Raw genomic sequence first — 20,611 nt, 5'->3', positions numbered from 1 at the left:
TAGGGTCTCCTTTTGTGGCCCAGAGAGGCCTCATATCTTTCATTACTGAAGTCAAAATACAAAAACATACTTAAAAATATAAAACTAATCCAGGACTACTTATTTCCATGCTTAACTACATTGTTGGTCTAATTTTTTCATAACAACAATATCTGTTACATTGTTATTTTATTTATTTATTTTATTTTTTTATTTTTGGGTCCGGTCGTGGGGCCTGAACTCTGGGCCTGGGCGCTGTCCCTCAGCTCTTCAGCTCAAGGCTAGCACTCTACCACTTGAGTCACAGCGCCACTTCCAGCTTTTTCTGCTTATGTGGTGCTGAGGAATTGAACCCAGGGCCTCATGCATGCAAGGCAAGCGCTCTACCACTGAGAAACCTTCCCAGCCCCACATTGTTATTTTAAATTTTACTTTGTATTTAATTTTTAGTCTTACATAAAGACCAGCTCTTTTTTTTTTGTTTTGGTTTGTTTTTTGGCAAGGGCACTAAGGCTTAATTTCAGGACCTGAGCACTGTCCTTTAGCTTTATAGTTCAAGACTAGTACTCTACCACTTGAGCCACATTTCCACTTCTGCCTTTTTGCTGGTTAGGTTGAGATGAGTCTCATGGACTTCCCTCTGGACTGGCTTCAAAACATAATTCTCAGATCTCAGCCTCTGGAGTAGCTAGGATTACAGGCATGAACCACTGGAGCATTGCTGAGTTTATACTTAATTCTACTTTGTATGTATCTATTTAATATTATGTACATTTAACACACACATATATATATATACACACATACACACATACGTGTGTGTGCACGCAAGCACGCGTGCGTGCATGTGTGCCAGTCAGTTCTGGGTTTGAACTCTGGGTTGGGGCACTATCACTTTTCAGTAGTCTTCTCCTCACTTCCTGGTACTCACTTCCCCATCAACAGAGTTTGTTTTGCTTGTCATGCTACATGCATATTTCTAAACCCCAGAACTTCATAATACTAATAGCCTTCAATGTTCTTTTTCTCTTCATTTTGTATTTGTAACTCTCTTCTTGCTTGGCAAGAGCTGTGGTTCTTCTAGACTCTCATTTACTAGTCATTTGCTAGTCTGTAGAAATGAAATTGCTGCACTATTAACTAGCACCAAACCTAGAAATTACAAATTTTAGATAGCCTTTGTTGTTGTTGTTGTTGTTGGTACTAAAGATTAAACTCAGGGCTTCGTGCATTTAAGCTCTTTACTCATTTATGGATAAAGTATTACATTTATGACCATACCAACTTACACACACAGTCTTCTTTCTTTCTTTTTTTCTTTTTTGTTGTTGGTCATGGGGCCTGAACTCTGAGCCTGGGTGCTGTCCCTCAGCTCTTCAGCTCAAGGCGAGTGCTCTACCACTTGAGCCACAGCACCACTCCAGCTTTTTCTGCTTATGTGGTGCTGAGGAATTGAACCCAGGGCCTCATGCATGCAAGGCAAGCGCTCTACCACTGAGCCACCTTCCCAGCCCACAGTCTTCTTTCTTTGCTTCCCAAAGTAGCTAAGATGTAAGATGCTTGCCACCTTCATCAGCTATTTTTGAGAATGGGGTCTTGCCTGAAATAACCCTCCTTTCTACTTTGCCATTTTCTCTTTCCCTTTCCCTTTTCCTTTCCTTTTTACTAGTTTCCCCCTCTCTCCTTCCTTCCTTCCTTCCTCTTCTCTCTCTCTCTCTTTCTTTCTTTCCCTCTTTCTTTCTTTCTTTCTTTTTTTCTCTCTCTCTCTCTCTTTCTTTCCCTCCCTCCCTCCCTTCCTTTCCTTCCTTTCCTTCCTTTCCTTTCTTTCCTCCCCTCCCTCCTTCCCCTCTCTTCTTTTTTTGGTATGTGTGCAAGTACCAGGCCTTGAACTCAGGGTCTCATGCTTTGCCTCATGTTTTGTTGTTTACAGGTTATGCTCTATCACTTGGCTATGCTTTTTTCTAGTCTGCCATTTTCTTTCTCTCTCCCCTCTGCCTTTTTTTGTTGTTCAGGACCTGAACTCAGCATCTGACAGTTTCTCTTATTGGCTGATGTTCTGAGCCATGCCTCCAGCCTGCAGTATTTCTTTTTTGAAATATTTAATATAGTAATTTGTTGTGATGTAGCATTTTTCTAATTTTGACTAAATTCTTTTTCATTTCAATAGTTTAAACTAGTTTCCTGAGGGATAGGCTATAAAAGTTTTGCTTATACAGCAAAGATGTATGCTTTAGATTGACTCTTGTTTAAGTTGCTTAATTTATTGGAACTCAGATTACTGGAATTTTTAGTTTGGGGAAAAACTTTAGTCAGCGATAGGTACAAGAAGAAAATGAAATCTCTAAAATAAACACAAAAATAAGTTAGATTAGAAAAAGGAGATTAGTGAGTTGCAATCGAATGTAAATGATTATAAACAATCAGTTCATTTAATTCTGAGCTTTCTAGCAGCACTGTTAAAGGAAATATTAGGTTGGATGACTTTCACTGTTAACCAAATATTTCCAGGCTGGGAATGAAGCCCTGGGTTCGATTCCTCACCACCACAAACAGAAAAAGCTGGAAGTGATGCTGTGGCTCCAGTGGTAGAGTGCTAGCCTTGAAGCTCAGGGACAGTGCCCAGGCCCTGAGTTCAAGCCCCAGGACTGGCAAAAAAACAAACAAACCCCAAAACAAACAAACAAAAAAAACCTTTAAATTAAGTCATAGAGGGAATTTTGTTCTGGGAAATATGTCTTCTTCTTCTTTAATACAATAAATATGCAAATATTTTTCTTCACTTTCTCACTCCTCTTCCTTCCCTTTCTTTCCTTTGAGATATAGGGTCTTACTTTCTTGACCAGGCTGGACCTGAATGAGGCTCAAGCAGTTCTGTCTCTGTCTCGAACTAGGATTACAAATGCATGCTACTCCTCTTAGTTCATATAAATATTTGTATTCTTTTTTTTTTCTTCTTTTGTGCCACTGGATTTGGAATTCAGGGCCTTGTACTTGCAAGGCAAGTACGTTGCCACTATAGTCACACCCCAACCCATTTTCCCGTTTTTTTAATAAGGTCTCACTTTTGCCCAGACTGGCCAGGCCCATGATGCTTCCCAAGTAGCTGAGCTAGGAGGCGAGTGCCACCACACCCAGTTTTTTATTGGTTGAGATGTTTTTCAGGAACTTTCTTGCCCAGACTGGCCTACATCTTTGATCATCCTAATCTCAGCCTCTTAAATCATTAGAATTAAAAGTGTGAGCCACCATGCCTGGCCTCAAATATTTTTAAAGTGGTTTTCTTCTTTCAGTTTTTTGCTTTGTTTTGCTTTATTTTTGTGTTTGATAATGGGGCTAGAACCCAGGACCTTACACATGCTAATCATGCTACATTCATTATATAATCTTTCAGGATCTGAATGTAGGAAATTTGGAAAACTGGTAGTTAACAGGTCCTTAGACTCTGCTTAACTTTTTTTTTTTTTTACTTTATTTTAATTTTTGGTGCCATCCTGGGGCTTGACCTCTGGTGCTGTCTTAAGGCGTTTGTTGCTCAAGGCTAGCACTCTACTGCTTGAGCCACAGCTCCATTTTGAGCTGCTTTTTTTTTTTTTTTTTAATTTTTTTATTGTAAAGATACTATACAGAGGGTTACAGTTACATGAGTGAGGTAATGAGTACACTTCCTCTTGATTGAGCTGCTTTTTTGATATTGGAAATAAGAGTCTTGCACACTTTTCTGTTCAGGTTGGCTTTGAACTATTATTCTCAGATCTCATTCTTCTCTGAGTAATTAGGATTATAGGTGTAAACCACCAGCGCCCTGCTTGACCCTGCTTAACTTATTTTTGTTGTTAATTTCTTTTATTAGTAAGTATCAGGATATGCACTTTTTTTTTTTTTTTCTTTTGGTCCGGTCATGGGGCCTGAACTCTGGGCCTGGGCACTGTCCCTCAGCTCTTCAGCTCAAGGCTAGCGCTCTTCCACTTGCATCACAGCACCACTTCCGGCTTTTTTCTTTTTTCTTATGTGGTGCTGAGGAATCGAACCCAGGGCTCATGCATGCAAGTCAAGCGCTCTACCTCTGAGCCACCTTCCCAGCCCCTGCTTAACTTTGTATTTTGGTAGCACCATAATCCAGGAGACTGGATGTGAGTAATAAAAAACCTACTAGTTGGTCCAAATACTGAAGGTCGGGCTGGGAAGGTGGCTCAGTGGTAGAGCACTTGCCTTGAATGCATGAGGCCCTGGGTTCGATTCCTCACCACCACATAAGAAAAAAGCCAGAAGTGACGCTGTGGCTCAAGTGGTAGAGCGCTAGCCTTGAGCTGAAGAGCTGAGAGAACAGCGCCCAGGCCCAGAGTTCAAGCCCCACGGCCGGACCAAAAAAACCCAAAAAAACAAATACTGGAGGTCATTCTTTGGTTTCATTCTCCAAGTAAAGCATAGATTCTTTAAAGAATGATTAAAGGCTGGGAAGGTGGCTCAGTGGTAGAGCACTTGCCTTGCATGCCTGAGGCCCTGGGTTCGATTCCTCAGTACCACATAAGCAAAAAGAAAAAAGCCGAAAGTGGCACTGTGGCTCAAGTGGTAGAGCACTAGCCTTGAGCTGAAGAGCTGAGGCCCAGAGTTCAGGCCCCACGACCGGACCCAAAAAAAAAAAAAAAAAGATTAAAATATGTTTCATGTCACCCTCTGGTGCTCATTATTAGAGAAAGCAGAAATCCCATAGTATATTATATAACACTCAACAAGTTATATTGTTATTTACACTTACTAGAATATTATGCAGGTAAAAAATTTAAATATACATTTCAAGCACTTAGATCTCTCTTCTCCCTTTCTCCTTCCTTTCCTTTTCCCCTTCCTTCCTTCCTCTTTGCTTCCTTCTTTCTCCACATTAAATTGCTTTATTTGCATGATACTAAATCGTACAAACCACCATGTTTTATTTTTGGATGTTTGTTTTCTCTAACCACAAAAGAAAGCCCTCAAGAGTATATTGGTTTTGCTGTCCATTCTAATTTTTTTTTTAATTGTATTTTATTTTATTTGAGAACATACTGTACAGAGGGGCTACAATTACATGGTCAGGATAATGCATACATTTCTTACCAAGCATTGCAGCCTCCTCCTTTGTTTACCCTTCACTTCCCTTCCCCGCCTCCCCCCTCCCCCCACCTGTCCATTCTAATTTTATAATTATAGTTTCCCTTAGTCTTGATTGACTTCCCTTTCTGATTTGATTTAAAATTATAAACTAGAAATACTCCACAGGTATAATTTGATTTTTCCCTTTGGATTTAAAAAAATTTTTTTTGTTTGAGACTGAGACTGTCTCACTTTTTGTCTGACACTTTCCCTCATTGCCTGATGCTCTACAACCTGAGCCATACTTTCAGCCCCATGGATTTTGTTTGTTTTAAGACAAGATCTTATGTAATCCATGCCACCGGGGACATACACTGTAGCCCAGACTGGCCTCAACTGGAATCTTCCTACCTCATCTCTCCAGTGCTAGGATCATGGGTGTGTCCTATCCTTTTATGAGATTGATGTGCTCTACCTACTGTGCTAATGAAGCACCTTAGCGACTCTTTAAAAAAAAAATCAAGAAAGATGCTTTAATCTGTCTTCAGAAAAAAGATGTGTCAAAGGCTGTGGTAATCGCTTACCTCAGAGTTTGATACTTTTTCCATCTTTGTCTCTGCAACCTTTACTGCTATAAATAAGCCTGTGGCCCTTGGTTTGTTCTAGTGAAAATAAACATACTGTGGTGATAGTAGGAATTACATTCCCATTTTTCTCCCAGTCAAGACTTTTTTTTTGGTAATACAATTTTGAATTATAATTTATTAACCAATTGCTAGTTTTAGATTCTATCACTCAAATCTTTAGTTTTGCCACTTATTGAGGTGCTTATTGTAATATTAATATATTTAGAGCAGAAATGTCGTTTTTTAGGGAATCTAGAGCAACAGCAAAGCTGAGGTCAAACTGCCATAAGGATGGACACCAAAGAAGCTGTGTTTGGGACAAAAAGAAATCAAGATAAGGTAGATGTGAAGTAGAGAAAGAGCTGGCCCCAGGGAAGTGGGTGGTAGGTTGGAGCGGGTTGTATATCTCTAAGGGCAAAGGGTAGTTAGATTTTTGAAGTGAAAGCCATGAAAAACTTACAGGAAATATTGATGATTGAAGCTCAACTAGTATCTTTCCTCTAAATATACAAGTTTTCACTGACAACTAGCAAAATCCTTCAAAGATGGTAAGTTTGGGCTAGCCTTATTATGTGTGAGAATCGGGGTTCAATTCCTAGTACAGCATTTTTTAAAGAATTGTTATCTACATAGAGGAGTGAGTGCTAATATTCTGGAATAGTGTCCCCTCTCTGGCTATTTGTAGAAGACGCTATGATAATAGTTGAGAAACCTATTAAAAAATCCCACCTTGAGTACCTATGCCTGTTGTTATTTGTAAGTTAAAAGAGCATCTCCAATTGGAGTATTCAACTGACAAAATATGTACAGAGGATTTTTCTTCTTATTTTATGTAAAAATTGTGTTTCTCCTCATAGCAACATGAACCGTGAGGACCGGAATGTGCTGCGCATGAAAGAACGGGAAAGGCGGAATCAGGAAATTCAGCAGGGTGAAGACGCCTTCCCACCCAGTTCCCCTCTATTTGCTGAGCCATACAAAGTTGTAAGTTTGAAACTTTTTTCCCCATCTATGTAACCCTTTTACTTTTAAAATGTTTTAAACTTGGGCTGGGAATGTGGCTTAGTGGTAGAGTGCTTGCCTTGTATGCCTTGAGCAAAAGAAGCTCAGGAACAGTGCCCACGTCCTGAGTTCAAGTCCCAGGAATGGCAAAAAAAATTTTTTTAACGATTTTTAATGTTAGAAATTTATTATAAAAACCATTTGCTTGGGCTGAGAAGGTGGCTCAGTGGTAGAGCGCTTGCCTTGCATGCCTGTGGCCCGTCCTGGGTTTGATTCCTCAGCACCACATAAGCAAAAAGAAAAAAGCCGGAAGTGGCATTGTGGCTCAAGTGGTAGAGTGCTAGCCTTGAGCTGAAGAGCTGAGGGACAGCGCCCAGACCCAGAGTTCAGGCCCCACGACCAACAACAAAACAAAACAAAAACATTTGCTTTCTTTCTTTCTTTCTTTTTTTTTGTAAATGGAGCATCCTTTTTTTTTTTTTTCGGTAGTAATGAAATGCATATGGGAAAGTATATAAAATGTGTTATGGCTTGAAGAATTTTTACCACACAAACCACCTCAGATAATCAGTGTTCATATCAGAAAAAAAGAGTATTACACAATAGATGTCCTTGAATTCCCATTCTCATTGCTGTCCTATATTCTTTAAAAATGTGGGCGGACACTGTTGGCACATACCTTTAATCCTAGCTACTCAGAAGGCTGAGATCTGAGATTGAAGTTCAATGCTAGCTTGGGCAGGAAAATCTGTGAGACTCTTTATCTTCAGTTAACCACCAGGAAACCAGAAGTGGCACTGTGGCTCAAATGGTAGTACTTACCCCAGCCCAGAGATCAAGCCCCACAACAGACCAAAAAAAAAAAAAAAGATGATTTTTATAGATCATTTTGTCTCCCCCTACTTCTTGCCATTCTACTTAATTTACTAAGTTTCATTGACTATTAGTGTGTTTGGAAAAATGTGTTATCACTATGTTTGGTTCTTTTTTTATTATCATAGACCTGAATTCTCTCTCTCTCTCTCTCTCTCTCTCTCTCTCTCTCTCTCTCTCTCTCTCTCTCTCTCTCTCTTTTTATTGTGAAAATACTGTACAGAGGGGTTACAATTACATGGCCAAGATAATGAGTACATTTCTTATCAAGCATTGTAGCCTCCTCCTTTGTTTCCCCTTCCCATCCCTTCCCATCCTCCCCCCCCGCCCCCCTATCTCTCTCTCTTTCTCTCTTTTTTTTATGCCAATTCTGGGACTTGAGCTCAGGGCCTGGGCACTGGCCCTGAGCTTCTTTTGCTCAAGGCTAGCACTCCAGCACTTGAGGCACAGCACCACTTCCAGCTCTTTCTGTTTATGAGGTACTGAGGAACCCAGGCTTCATGCATGATAGGCAAGCTCTCTACCACTAAACCACATTCCCAGCCCCATAAATATTCTTGATTTTCTAATATATTCAATGCTTAACTGTCCAGAGTTACATTAGCATATTATCAGAAATGGTAAGTTAAGTCAATTGCTAGTTTTTTTGGTTTTTTTTTTTAGGTCCAGTCGTGGGGCCTGAACTCTGGGCCTGGGCGCTGTCCCTCAGCTCTTCCAGCTCAAGGCTAGCGCTCTACCACTTGAGCCACAGTGCCACTTCCAGCTTTTTTCTTTTTGCTTATGTGCTGCTGAGGAATCGAACCCAGGTCCTCATGCATGCAAGGCAAGCGCTCTACCACTGAGCCACCTTCCCAGCCCTTTTGGTTTGTTTTTTAGTGCCAATACTTGGGCTTGAACTCAGTGCCTCCCATTTTCACTCAGTTCTTTCACTTAGCTGGGTCTCTTCCACTGCAGCTATATATTTCCACTTCAGGCTTTTTGCTGGTTAATTGGAGATAATTTGTCTGTTTAGGCTAGTTTCAAACTGTTATCCTCAGACCTCTTGAATAAGCTAGGCATGAACATTTGGTACCTAGATCAATTGCTGTTTTTTTGTTTTGTTTTGTCAGTCGTGGGGCTTGAACACTGGGCGTGGGTACTGTCCCTCAACATTTCAGCTCACGGCTAGTGCTCTACCACTTGAGCCACATCGCCACTAATGGTTTTCTGGTGTTTTATTGGAGGTAAGAGTTTCATGGACTGGGGCTGGGAAGGTGGCTCAGTGGTAGAGCACTTGCCTTGCATGCCTATGGCCCGTCCTGGGTTCGATTCCTCAGCACCACATAAGCAAAAAGAAAAAGGCCGGAAGTGGCGCTGTGGCTCAAGTGGTAGAGTGCTAGCCTTGAGCTGAAGAGCTGAGGGACAGCGCCCAGACCCAGAGTTCAGGCTCCACGACCGGACCCAAAAAAAAAAAAAAAAAAAGAGTTTCACGGACTTTCCTGCCTGGGCTGGCTTTGAACCGTAATCCTCAGCCACCTGAGTAGCTAGGATTACAGGTGTGAGCCAGCAGCACCCGGCCAATTGCTGTTTTTATTACTATCATTTTACTTTATTTGAAATTATAATGTCCACCAAAAAGTACTACCTTTCATAACTTTTAGTTTTAGTGGCAAAAGATGTTTTTCTGACTTTTAATTTGACTTTGGATTTCATTTCAGCTGTTCTTAATATTTTAAAGGTATATATCATGTGTAATAGATGATATACTATGTATTATAGCTATAAGTATAAAATTGAGTGTTAGACTTTCTGATGAAATATTAAAAGTAGCAATGTATTCTCAGTTATCACATAAAGTTTGATGTTTATAGAAACCATTTATGATTGCTGACATAGTGTATGTGAATGTAACACCATGGATTAGGGATTAAATAGAGATTAAAAGTATATTGAAAAAAATAAAATTTTCTCCAGAATTTTTGCATCATCCTACCATTTATTTTGCAATTATTCTGTAAAGAATTTGATTTGTTTTCTAATCCTGTTGCTACCTATAAGTAGCTGTATATTTGCCTGTCCTGTTTAATAAGATCAAACAGATTTTCAAACAATCAAAAGGCTTTATTTGCAGATCCTAAAATAAATAGGGGTAGTTTATTCTTAATTTTTTTCTTTCTTTTTTTTCTTTTGTTAGTCATGGGGCTTGAACTCAGGGCCTGTGTGCTGTACCTGAGCTTTTTCACTCCAGGCTAGCACTCTGCCATTTTGAGCCACAGCACCACTTCAGTTTTTTGGTGGTTAATTAGAAATAAGAGTCTCACGGACTTAATCCTCAGATTTCAGCCTCCTGAATAGCTAGGATTACTGGTGTGAGCTACCAGGGCCTGGCTCTTGATTTCTTTTTAATATAAACAGTAAGCTTTCTTCCATATATATGAATGAAAGTCTTACACTTAATAGATATATTGGACCTCCTCATTATCCTGATTTGAAACTTAACTCATTGATTTAAAATTTTAATAATTTGTTGATTTAATTAATAGCCAGATTTAAACTTTATCAATGAATTTTTGAGGCTTAATTTATTGTTTGGCTTTTTTTTTCTTCTTTTTTTTTTTTTAAGTTTTTTTGAGACAGGTTCTCACTATGTAACTCAAGCTAGTCTTGAACTTGCTGAGGCTACTCTCAAATTCTAATGTCTGATTAAGACCTGGAATTTACATATGCTGACCTACACTGCCACTCCTGGTAGTTTCTGACTTAACGGATGAATCATATAAACAAAAGGAATTAATTTTTTTTCAAGATGACTGTATATTGCTTGGTTTCACTACATTTTTGTTTCTGCTCCTAACTGTTAACATTGACTTAGAAGGTGTGAAATGTTTATTTACATCAGTTACTAAAATGTGAATGTTGGCTAATCTGCTGGCCATGGATCTTAATCATATAAGGGCAGATTCCTTTACTGTTTCTCAAAAGCCCCCTTTTTTTCTGCTGTTCCTATATGTTTACTGGTTTAAGAAAATTGTTTTGCTCATTTTTTTCTCTTAAATTCACTTTATATATTTCTTTGTGTCCTACAGAGTATTTGTGTTTTAGCATGGTTATTTTCAGACACAAATTTTATTTCACTGTGAAAATCATGTATTTGAGTGCTGGGAGTATACTCAGTGGTAGAGCATTCATCTAGCATGTGAGAGAGGCCCTGGGTTCAGTCCCAGAACCATCACAACCAACAACAACAAGAGACAAGCACATAGACACACATTTGAAGTTTGTTTCTAAAGGTTAACTTTAGGATGTGAGGTAAATGAAGCCTCACTTTGGAAAGGTCTTTTCCATTTGAAAGTTAGAAAATCAGCTGGGCCCCAGTGGCTCACACCTGTAATCCTAGCTACTCAGGAGGCTGAGATCTGAGGATCATGGTTCAAAGCCAGCCTGGGCAAGAAAGTCTGTGAAACTCTTATCTCCAGTAAACTACCAGAAAACCAGAAGTGGCGCTGTAGTTCAAAGTGGTAGAGCCCTAGCCTTGAGCTGAAGAGCTGAGGGACAGTGCCCAGGCCCAAAGTTCAAGCCCCACAACCAACAACAAAAAAAAAAAAGTTAAGAAAATCAGCTTTAGAAGTATATTTTATTTTCAGATTATGCTAATATAATTTTATCTTATATTTTTTGTAGACTAGCAAAGAAGATAAATTATCAAGTCGTATTCAGAGTATGCTTGGAAACTACGATGAAATGAAGGATTTCATAGGAGACAGAGCTATACCAAAGCTTGTTGCAATTCCCAAGCCTACAGTACCACCAACAGGAGATGAGAAATCAAACCCAAATTTCTTTGAACAGAGACATGGAAGTTCTCATCAGAGTAGTAAATGGACTCCAGTAGGACCTGCACCCAGCACTTCTCAGTCTCAGAAACGGTCTTCAGGCTTACAGAGTGGACACAGTAGCCAGCGTGCCAGTGCAGGTGGTAGCAGCAGCACTAATAGTAGTAGTCAGAGGCATGACCGTGACTCATACAGCAGTAGCCGGAAGAAAGGCCAGCATGGATCAGAACACTCCAAATCACGATCTTCAAGTCCTGGGAAAACCCAGGCAGTTTCTTCACTAAGCTCTAGTCATTCCAGGTCTCATGGGAGTGATCACCATAGCAAGGAACATCAGCGTTCCAAGTCTCCTCGGGACCCTGATGCCAATTGGGATTCTCCTTCCCGTGTACCCTTTTCAAGTGGGCAGCACTCAAATCAGTCTTTCCCACCGTCGTTGATGTCAAAGTCCAGTTCGATGTTACAGAAACCCACTGCTTATGTTCGTCCCATGGATGGACAGGAGTCCATGGAACCCAAGCTGTCCTCTGAGCACTACAGCAGCCAGTCCCATGGCAACAGCATGACTGAGCTGAAGTCCAGCAGCAAAGCACATCTCACCAAGCTGAAAATACCTTCCCAGCCACTGGATGTAAGTCACACATTTAGACCTTTTTAACATTGTGACTGTGTGAAATAATTGTCCATGAAATTTTGAGTAAACTTGGAACCACCTTTTTCCCTTAATAGTAAGGAGTATAAAGTTTAAAGGTAGAGAAAAAAAAAGTTTAAAGGAAGCCTGTGAGTTGACTCCTAAGTGTATCCATAGAATTGTAAACTTCCCCTCTCAGGGAAAGGCTAAAAGTCATTGATGGTTTTCAGTTATTCAGATGACAGATCCATTATAAATAAAAAAGTGTGATCCACCAATATCTTGGGTTTCCCGCTATTGAGTCTATAAAGAATATATTGAGGGGCTGGGAAGGTAGCTCCGTGGTAGAGTGCTTGCCTTGCATGCATAAGGCCCTGGGTTCGATTCCTCAGCACCACATAAGCAGAAAAAGCCAGAAGTGGTGCTATGGCTCAAGTGGTAGAGTGCTAGCCTTGAGCTGAAGAGCTGAGGGACAACCAGGCCCAGAGTTCAGGCCCCACGACCAACCAAAAATAAGTAAATAAAAAATGTATATATATACACACATACATTGATTCTATAAAGAATAATATACCCTGTTTTCTTTTGTTTAAAAAGAAAATTAAGGGTCTGGGAAGGTGGCTCAGTGGTAGAGCGCTTGCCTTGCATGCCTGAGACCCTGGGTTCAATTCCTCAGCACCACATAAGCAAAAAGAAAAAAGCCGGAAGTGGCGCTGTGGCTCAAATGGTAGAGCACTAGCCTTGAGCTGAAGAGCTGAGGGACAGTGCCCAGGCCCAGAGTTCAGGCCCCACGACCGGACCCCCCCCCCCCCAAAAAAAAAAAATTAAGTTATTTGTTCTTATAGTAACATTCATGAGTAAGATACAAGTCGTGGTTCATGTGGAGATGGTAGTTTGGATGCTATCATTCTTTTCTCTGATTACACTTAAAAGATTGAGACAGTTTTAAAAGTACATGTAAAACGTACTTTTAAACATAGCATTGAAAATAGCCAAAGAAATGAGCACTTATTATGAAGTAATTTATGACATAATCTTTTTTAAATTAGCAAAATTATGGATTTAATTGTGACATTACATTGATACATGGAATTTTGTCTTTTGATATAGGTTGTGCAATAAAAAATTAAAAAGTAATATCAATAGCCAAAAATCATAGCTCAAGTGATGGGAAACAGGACTGAAGGATATTTAAACTACTGTTTTGAGAACATTTAAGTATCCTTCCTGTGGCCTTAGGAAACTGTTATGTTTATCATCTAATTACTCCCCAGAGAACACTAAATGGTAATTTGTTCTTTCTTTAAACAGTAACATCTTAAGGGTAAGACTTAAGCTTTCTGATTCCTATGTGTGCCTTAAAATAGGTACTTTACCTTCTGTGATTTAAGAAAGACTGTAAAATGTCTGTTGTGTTAAAAAATCAGTCATCTTTTCAGTAGTGCTCATATTACCCTGCTTGTTAATGTGAAATGGTAACAGTATCTTGATAGATTTTGTATATGATTAAACTTGTGAATTTTTTATAAGTTGCTCACCTGAAAATTATATTAAAATATTAAATTTAGGTATAATAAATGTAAAAAAAAATTTTAAAAGACAAATGGAAATGTTTCCTGGGCTGTGTGGTTTGGTGAGTTAGATTTTTTAGTACTTAAAAAAAATTTATGTTTAGGGAAACCAGTCCAAATATTCTAAGTAGTATTCTGATTTAGAGTACTGTTATCATAAATACTTCTTTAAATTTTATCTTTTACAATTTGTGCAATAACAAAATTAAGAAGTAATATCAGTAGCCAAAAATCATAGCTCATAGCTCAAGTGATGGGAGAAAGGACTTAAGGATAGTTGTGTTTTGTACAACTGTGTAGTAAATACTAAAAGTCTAATAAGCTACTCCAACTCTAATGTGGGCTTTTTCCCCTCCCCTCTTTCTTAAGGCATCATCAGCTTCTGGTGATGTGAGCTGTGTGGATGAAATTCTTAAAGTAAGTGTTAAAAGAATAATTTCGGTGTTTTTATTTATGATGCTTTAGCATCATAATTACCCTTCTTGGATCCATTGCTGCTTTCTGGCCATTCTCTGCCTTTTATAGTCGCCTGAAAATGACCTACCATCTTTTGCTTGCTTGAAATCTTGCGGATAGTGTTTGTTTCGTTTGTTTTGCTGTGAGGCTCAGGTGGGGTGTTCATTGGCTCTATTGTGTTTTATTCACCAATTTGTATATTATTTGTTGTCCTTTACTACTGTAAGCAGTAAATATTGTTTGGTTTTCTGAAAAAACATTTTCCTTCTTACACATGAACTTCACAAAGGATCTAAAGCAAAGCATTGTTTATGTGTGTATTAAATACAAATAGTTGTTTTCCTTAACTTTAAATTCCATGGTTTGTATATTTGCCTTCAGAGATTTGGCTTTGTTTTTAAGTAAAACAAATTCTAGTCTTGACAATTTGCTTTGAAAAGAGGAAGATATCAAATATAACTGCACTTCCTCAGACTGAACCATTTAATAATCTGAAGTGCTAAAGAAGCTCAACAGTTACTAGTCAAATGATTATGTCAAAAATAGCTTGCTTCATAATTTGTCTGTACTTGGTGGTCAAACTGTACAATAATTTGAGTACTTACATTTTGAGTCTTCATTGGATACATTTACAATATGCATGACAAAAAAAAGAACATTTTTCTATTGGAAAAAGACAAAGTCTAATGAATTAGTGAGTTGCATTGACTTCATTTTGTTATTAGGAGAAAAGTATCTGTCACAATTTTTGGTGAGCTCCTGAATTGTTTTGTTTGTACTGTATTTTGCTATGAATTCCCTTGTGACTACCTGCTTTTTAATGCTCTCATCCTTTTGCTTTCCCCTTCCTTCCTTTAGCGCGCTAAAATCTTTTATGGCTACCATTTTGTTGAACTTGTTTCTCTAAGGCATTATTTTTTCTTCATCTAGCAGTTTAATTTGACTCCTTTTGTTTGTTTGTTTGGCTTGTTTTGTAACTGCCTGCTGTTTTATACTTGATTTTTCCTGTTGGAAATACGTTGAAGTAGGTATGACTGTTGTTATGCTCCATTGTTTTTATGTCCATCTGCTTTTCCTGTCTTTCTGTCTGCCTTTTTGTAATCCTGTGACTTCTCTTAAATAGGGGTGCATTCTTTTTGCCTCTGCCCTTTTCTTTCTGTGCTTTGGCCTACCTTTTCTACCATCTTTGGCTTTATTTGTTAGACGGCTATTCAGTATTTCTCTGTTGCCTTGGTCTCTTTTGGGTCTTAGTTTTTGTCTCTTAATTGCTTTTATCCTGGGTTTTTATTTTAATTTCTCTTTGCTTCTTTTGACTCAACATGTCAGAAGCCATATTGAAATAGATTTTTCTATTAGTAGTGTCATGCCCCACGAGTTAAGTGTAGAATTCTCATTATGTCTTGTTTCTTCCTCATGTTATATTTCATCACAAAACTAGATGTGGACTTTGAAATTCCCATTCCTTGCTTTCCATTTCAGTCACCTTGAGCTTTAGTACTTAGAAGAGTCTTCACTTTCTGTTTGTAGACTCTCTTGGCTCATGTGTTTTCTACATTGTTTTCAGATTCTTCAGTCCCTGTCTTCAGAACTTTTTTTTTCTTAGCATTTTTTAGCAGCACCCTAAGATTACTATTCTAAGAAAGAATGGTGTCCAAATTTAACACGTAGACCTTCCACAGGCCAGTCCTAAGCCTTCTTCCTACTGATGGACCACTTTTGCCAGGCTGGTTTCATAAAGCCATATACATTTTCTTGTTCTTTTACTTCCTTAAGTAAGTTTCCTTGGAATGTTTCTTCTTGTTCTTCAGTTTCTTCTTTTATTTTCCTTAGACACCGAATAAAAGCCTTCCCCCTGTAGGAGACATATTAATAACTCTTCCTTTGAATCTGCAACCTGTAAATTTTAGGTGCATGTATATGAAGTCTAAGAAGTCTTTCCCCTGAATCCTCAGTAATGCACAGAATTTTAGTACCTAGAAGATATTCTTGTATTTAATTATGCCTTTGATCTTATAATTTTTCCGTATTTTATATATACAGGGCTTGACACAAGGCCTGTTTTAGGTGGAGTCATTTGGTGATAAATTATCAACTGAGAGTATTCTAATATTTCCGATGTAAAATGTTAATACCAAAACCCAAGGTGTATTGGTTTCTGTTTCCTTTTTCCTTCCCGATCTGTGGTGTGCCAGGAACTAAAAGTCTATTTCTCTTCATCTTTTTTTTTTTTTTTTTTTGGTCCTTTATGCCACTTGAACTCTGAAATTGGGTGCTATCCCTGAGTTCTTTTGCTCAAGCCTAGTGCTCTACCACTTTAAGCCAAGCACCACGTTGGGTTTTCTGGTGGTGAATTGGAGATAAGTGTCTTGGAACTTTGTTGCCAAGACTGGCTTCGAACTGTGATCCTCAGGTATCAGCTAGGCCTTCAGGCATGAGCCCCCACCACACCTGGCTGCTTCTTCATGTTTTTCTTCAGATTTTTTTTCCCTTTAAACAATTTGTAGTTCTAGACATCCCATGATGAAAATTTTAATTTGAAACTGGTACATATTTATGGGAATTTTCAATTTACCAATTAAAAGCATGCTAATTCAGCACCCTGTTACATGTCAAGCACTGGGATACAGTGATGGTAATGATGATAGTTGCATGCTTTGAGCTGACCTTCTAGAGCTGGATGTAAGAAATAGTAAGAGCATTGGATAAAGAATATGTGAGTGACTATTTTAAGAGCTTCTAGTAGAGACTATATCAAGTGTCCTGTTTCTGCCCTCTTTACTCATTCTGTTGCCCAAAGATAGTCAGTCCCCCCAGAGACTATATACATTTACTAGGACATAGATTATTATTTATGTTAGTTACTTAACAGTATACTGTAGATATCATTTCATATCAGTTCAAATTTTCATTTTAATGTCTGTTTGGTGTTTCATTGTATGGATGTCTGCTAATTAACACTGTACTGTTGGGTACCTGTTCTCCCCGCACCCCCTACCTACTCCCCCGTCCCCATTTTTCAAATGTGAGCCTGAAATGTGTGTCCTAATTGTGTGGTTGTAGCTATAGGATAAATTCCTAGATAAGCTACCACCTTTAACAAAACATTCCCTCCTTATTGTAAGTCTTTCATCATTCTCTCCCCTGCTAATATATACTTTTTTAATCTTATTCAAACCTCACTTGGACATATTTAGCATAATTAGAAGACATTGAGTGAAATCATACTTAGGGTTTTGCTGGTCTGCTTTCCTTCTTATGTGCTTTTGGAGTCCCTTTTCTGGTTTTCCCATGTGACCATATTTTCCTCTCAGCTCATGGGTTATGTTGTCAGATTTCTTACTATAAAATTCTGTGTGTCCATTACTTAGTAAATATATAGTGTTAAGTAAGTAATCTTTATACTTGGATTGATTTATTTCTTCATAGAGCTACACTTATCTGTATCATAATAGCATTGTAAGAAGTGAGTAACAGACAAGCAAAACAGCACACTGTGGGTCAATTAAAGGTAAAGTAAATGTTAGCTGTTAGCCCCATGCTTCCATTGATTCCCACAACAAACTCTCTTTAGTAGTATTTTATTATGTGCCTTGTATTTGATACAGGCCCATTTCTATCACTCTTCAGAGTTTATCCTAACTGCAAATTCCTTGCAGGAAATAAGCATTTATTATTTACCCTCCTATTAACAGCCCCGTAGTGCCTTGCACACAGTTGTGCTTCATCAGTATTTATTGACTTAAATATGTATAATTTTAAAGAGCAATCACAAAACCAGCATTTATAAGTACAAATCTGGTTTTTAGCGATACAGTTTTTAATCCTTGACCTGGTTGAAAACAAACTGTAATAATTACATTTCAGGAGATGACGCATTCATGGCCTCCCCCTCTAACGGCTATTCATACACCATGCAAAACAGAGCCTTCCAAATTTCCTTTTCCAACTAAGGTAAGTAAATAAACTCTATCTTTAATAATATAAGAAAACACTAAATGGCTCACCTAAAATCATGTAAGTTCAAAATTGGCTTGCATTCCCATTCTGATGGAAAATACACAATAATTAAGTTCAGAAAGTGAACATTGCTATGAAGAAATTCAAATAGGGTAATGGAAGTGAGGGCATCGTGGCCTGAGGTATTTTATTTAAGAAAGCTTGGCAGGCAATATAGGGGGAGAGACATTGATATTTATTCTAAACTATTACAGTTTTCTAGGCCAGAGATGGTTAGGGCTTCTCAAACCATTATTTTTAATGAACCCCTTTATGTAGATCTTAAAAACTATACTGTAGAAAGAAGTTCCATGAGTAATACAACAGTTCCCACCCAATCCCAAGATTTGCAGATTAAATTTATACTCAGACACAGAATACACAAATGAATTCTCTTTGTGAGAGTTTGACCATGGCTCCTAGTAATAGCCTTTCCCTCATTCTTGTTCTCCTCCATCTCACCAAAGCTGCTTTCATGTGTACTTTTGCAAGTCTTTTATATGAATTTAGATACATTTATATGTAATTATGTGTGTGAAATCATTACATACAAGCATTTCCTTATTTTCTTCTATTCAGCTATATTGTATATATAGCCTTAGGAAACTTTTCATATTATTACATATAAGATTTTAACTTTATTCAAAGTATAAATATATCCCAGTTTATTTGCTCATTTCTCATTGGTATTTAACTTGTTAATATGTTTTCATTTCTGTGAACATTTCTTTAGTAACTTTTTTGTGTCTTTTTATATATTATTTAAGATGTAAAATAAGACAGAATTTTGGGGATTAAGGAGTATGTATCATTATACACTCTGATTTCTCTGTTGTCACAGATTTGTAACAGCCTTTACTCTTTTAATACCTATTATTCCTTACATGCATACCAGTATATGGTACTGCAGACCAGTATATGGTACTATTAAGTACCAATCTTTTTAGTGAGAAATTGCATTTTATTTGCTAGATTGCTAGTGAAGCTCCTCATCTTAAAGCTCATGCTTTTGATTTCTTTGTGGATGAATTCCCCTATTCTTGCTATTCTTTTTTTGGAGGGAAAGGGGTATTGGTCATGGGACTTGAACTCTCTGAGCATTTTTTTTTTTTTTTTTTGATCAGTCATGGGCTTGAACCCTGGGCCTGGGTGCTGTCCCTCAGTTCAAGGCAAGCACTCTACCACTTGAGCCACAGTGCCACTTCTGGTTTTCTGGTGGTTTATTGGAGATTAGAGTCTCATGGACTTTCCTGCCCGGACTGGCTTGGAACTGTGATCCTCAGATTCTCAGCCTCCTGACTAACTAGGATCACAGCCATGAGCCACTGGCACCCAGCTTCCTTGAGCTCTTTTGCTAAAGGCTAGCACTCTACCACTTGGAGCCACAGCACAACTGCTGTTTTTTTGGTGGTTAATTGAAGATTAAGATTCATGTCTAGGCTGGCCTTGAACTGCATTTCTGATCCTCAGATCTTAGCCTACTGAGTAGCTGGGATTATAAGCATGAGCCACCAGTACCTGACTTATTCTTGCTATTCTATAGGTGGTATCTTTAATCTATTGAGTTTCAGGAGGTTGTCTTTTTCATTTTTTTTATTGCTTTTGTTTTGTTTGAATTCCTTATTTTATTTTATTTTATTTTTGTCAGTCATGAGGCTTGAACTCTGGGCCTGAGCACTGTCCCTCAGCTTTTCAGCTCAAAGTGAATTACCTATTTTAATAAACAACATTTTAAACATATCTCCCAATTAGATTTGTGTTTTAGTTTCATGGTTTAAATATTTTACGTGTGTGTGTGTGTGTGTGTGTGTGTGTGTGTGTGTGTGTGTGTGTGTGTGCGTGCTTGGGCGTGTGTGTGTGTGTGTGTGTGTGTGTGTGTGTGTGTGTGTGTGTGTGTGTGTGTGTGTGTGTGTGTGTGTGTGTGTGTGTGTGTGTGTGTGTGTGTGTGTGTGTGTGTGTGTGTGTGTGTGTGTGCGCGTGCTTGGGCACTGTCCCTGAGCTCTTCAGCTCAAAGTAGCACTCTACCATTTGAGCCACAGTGCCAGTCCTGGTTTTCTAGTGGTTCATGGAGATAAGAATTTCACAGATCTATCTTCCTGGGCTGGCTTTAAACCATGATCCTCAGATCTCAGGCTCCTGAGTAGTTAGGATTACAGGCGTGAGCCACCAGCACCCGGCTTGGCTTTACTTTTTAATGTTTGCTTTTTAATGTCTTCCCAGAATCATAAACATATGTTCTTATTTTTCTTTCTCTCTGGTTTTAGGTAATTTTTTATGTTTTGTGGTTTCTGTGGTTTGAGGTAGGGTGTTGCCATGTATTCCCTGAGACTGACCTTGAACTCTCATTCCTCCTGCCTTAAGTTTTCCAAGTGCTGAGATTACAGGCAGGTGTCACTATTAATTTATCTTTTTTTTTTGTGGTTGTGGGACCTAAGCTCTGGACCTGGGTGCTGTCTCTCAGCAATTCAGCTCCAGGCTAGTGCTCTACCACTTGAGCCACAACTCCAGTGGTGATCAATTGGAGATAAGAGTCTCATGGACTTTCTTTCCTGGGCTGGGCTTGAACTGCAGTCCTTTATTATCAGCTTCCTGAAT

The 20,611-nt window shown here is 38.5% G+C and overlaps 1 protein-coding gene across 6 annotated transcripts in view; it reads left to right on the top strand.

Annotated features, from left to right (window-relative positions):
* The window catches only part of LOC138808210 (AF4/FMR2 family member 4-like), a 64,954-nt gene that overhangs the window by 10,360 nt on the left and 33,983 nt on the right, over window positions 1–20,611 (top strand). For 4 of the 6 annotated variants that reach the window (XM_069994195.1, XM_069994196.1, XM_069994198.1 and 1 more), the window contains exons 2-5: window positions 6,533–6,659; window positions 11,211–11,993; window positions 13,934–13,981; window positions 17,885–17,971. In XM_069994195.1, coding sequence (XP_069850296.1) covers window positions 6,537–6,659; window positions 11,211–11,993; window positions 13,934–13,981; window positions 17,885–17,971 — 1,041 coding nt within the window. In that variant the 5' untranslated portion in view covers window positions 6,533–6,536. Of the gene's footprint in view, window positions 1–5,956; window positions 6,015–6,532; window positions 6,660–11,210; window positions 11,994–13,933; window positions 13,982–17,884; window positions 17,972–20,611 lie in introns of those variants that run through there. The other 2 variants (XM_069994197.1, XM_069994199.1) reach the window with 2 other exon arrangements.

Source organism: Dipodomys merriami, unplaced genomic scaffold, assembly GCF_024711535.1.
Source record: "Dipodomys merriami isolate MVZ:Mamm:240054 unplaced genomic scaffold, mDipMer1.0.p SCAF_447, whole genome shotgun sequence".
Taxonomy (NCBI): Eukaryota; Metazoa; Chordata; class Mammalia; order Rodentia; family Heteromyidae; genus Dipodomys; species Dipodomys merriami.
The sequence above is the reverse complement of the archived record's forward strand: the minus strand, read 5'-3'. Positions and strand labels throughout refer to the sequence as shown.